Here is a 2037-nt window from a genome sequence, read left to right as displayed (position 1 = left end):
TGCTATTTACGGGGAGCGGTGGGTAGAGGGGAAGTGACTTTTTTCGCCGGACGCGCCGTCTATATTTATGGCGGGTAACTAAGCTCGCACCGCATCTACGTTACTATCCTGCTTGACAGTAGAGCTCGATTCCTAGATATAACCTCTTTGCCTTTGCGTTTGCGGCAGTTTGCGGTATATTTATCAGTACCCGCATAAAGTAAACAGTATAATATTTGAAAGGATTAAAAGTTTTGGGAATTTTTTAACCTTGTCGTAATTGTGCGTTATGGCTGAAACGCCCTATAAATTAAGCTGCACACTTGTTGGGCATAAACTCGATGTGCGAGCTCTTGCAACTTGTAAAGACGGAAGTATTGTGTCTACCTCCAGAGACAAAACTGCTCGCCTCTGGAAACCAAGCGGGTAAAAAACTTCATATTATTATAGTATTAGGTCTTTAACATCTATAGTTACTATTTAATTCTGATAGGACTTTTGATTGTGAAATCAATTTGTCAATTGAAAATGATGAGATTTGAAAAGGTGATGAAAATCTGTTTTCACTAAAGGCAAGATGAACAAGCAAAATATGAGAGATTGGATTTTGGAAGCCTTCCAAAACACAATTTGAGAAATATTTTTATGCATAAAGTACCTATGTGAGGATGACACTCATTATCCTGCCTTTATTTTCATATTTTAGAGTTTTTTGTATGCAGTATGATTTTTCGGTTATGTTTCAATCTATATTTACACATTATTTTAAAGTGACAATTTCACATATTGTTCCATGAAGTTAAATTCGGGATGGACATCGAAACCGGGAAATAACTGAATTTATTTTGTTTTACCGCGAATTTGAGCAATTATTAGAAGAAAAATCTATCTAATCACATGATATAATGCAATTTAAAATAAGTTCCATTTCAACTATTTTAAATGTGAAGTTCAATTGTTACCTTTTTGATTTATTTACTTTAAAAATAGGGTCATAACAAAAAAATTGGTTTGCTTCACAGTTAAGCTTTTTCTAAATTTGACTCTCAAAGAATTTAAATGTGAAATTAAAACTTAATTTTGTTTATTTAATAATTTACAGAGTGGCGAATTGATCGGGAAATAACCGGGAATCGAATTAAAAAATCGGGAATTTCCTTCTGATAATAGCAAACTTTAAGTTTTTATTATTTTAATAATTCTGATTAACCCTTAAACGTCCAAAACGCCACTACCGGGACACTGCTTTTCAACGGCCAATAACTAAGACTATTCGACACTAGAAAAAATTGAGACACATATATTTTTATTGCTTAAGATCTCCTCTTCCGACGGTGGCAATGAAATTCCTCAAAAAATTTATTTATTATCCCAAAATGCAGTTTAAACAAAAAAAAAACGTGATTTTTCATGCCTATTTTTTTTGTGAACCATTTTCCAAAGCTTTTCGAGTCTGTAATTAACCTGGAATCTCACTAACCGATGGAATAAATGTCTAAATTTTGAGAATTCATGGTTCAAAGATCGATTTTTCGTTTTAGTATTTTCAAAATGGCGTCTTAATGGCAAAATTTTTGTGAAAACATTCATGAATTTTTTTACAATAAACGAGGCGCTTTTCGGAAAAATCATCAAGAATAAAAAGTTCTTGTAATCAGCCAAGAAATACGCCTGAATTTTTTCGAAGCATTTTGAGCAAAATTTTGGATTTTGCATATGAACAATTTTTGCAAAATTCAAAATTTTGCTCAAAACGCTCCGGAAAAATTCAGGCGTATTCCTCGGCTGATTGCAAGAATTTTTTATTCTTGACAAATTTTCCGAAAAGCGCATCGTTTTTCAATAAAAAATTTCCAACGATTCCGTAATCTTTATTGCACTGACATCAAACCACACCTTCACCGCATTGTCATCCTGGGAATTTTCGAGTACACCCAGCAAAAAAAAAATGCCAACGCGTAAATCCTCAAAAATTGCAACAAATTCCGAATCGAAATGGGATTCCGATGAAAATGATGAACGTATCATCATACCTAATCCAGATTACTCTGGCTCTGA

At 33.3% G+C, this 2037-nt stretch overlaps 1 protein-coding gene across 1 annotated transcript in view; it reads left to right on the top strand.

Moving 5' to 3' along the window:
• The first annotated feature begins 91 nt into the window (after positions 1–91).
• Positions 92–2037, top strand: part of LOC117176890 (phospholipase A-2-activating protein) — a 23892-nt gene continuing 21946 nt past the window's right edge. Inside the window, exon 1 of the mRNA XM_033367263.1 lies at positions 92–405. Coding sequence (XP_033223154.1) covers positions 269–405 — 137 coding nt within the window. The 5' untranslated portion in view covers positions 92–268. The remainder of the gene's footprint in view (positions 406–2037) is intronic.

Source organism: Belonocnema kinseyi, chromosome 7, assembly GCF_010883055.1.
Source record: "Belonocnema kinseyi isolate 2016_QV_RU_SX_M_011 chromosome 7, B_treatae_v1, whole genome shotgun sequence".
Classification (NCBI taxonomy): domain Eukaryota; kingdom Metazoa; phylum Arthropoda; class Insecta; order Hymenoptera; family Cynipidae; genus Belonocnema; species Belonocnema kinseyi.
Note: the sequence above shows the minus strand (reverse complement) of the source record. Positions and strands in the feature narration are given on the sequence as shown.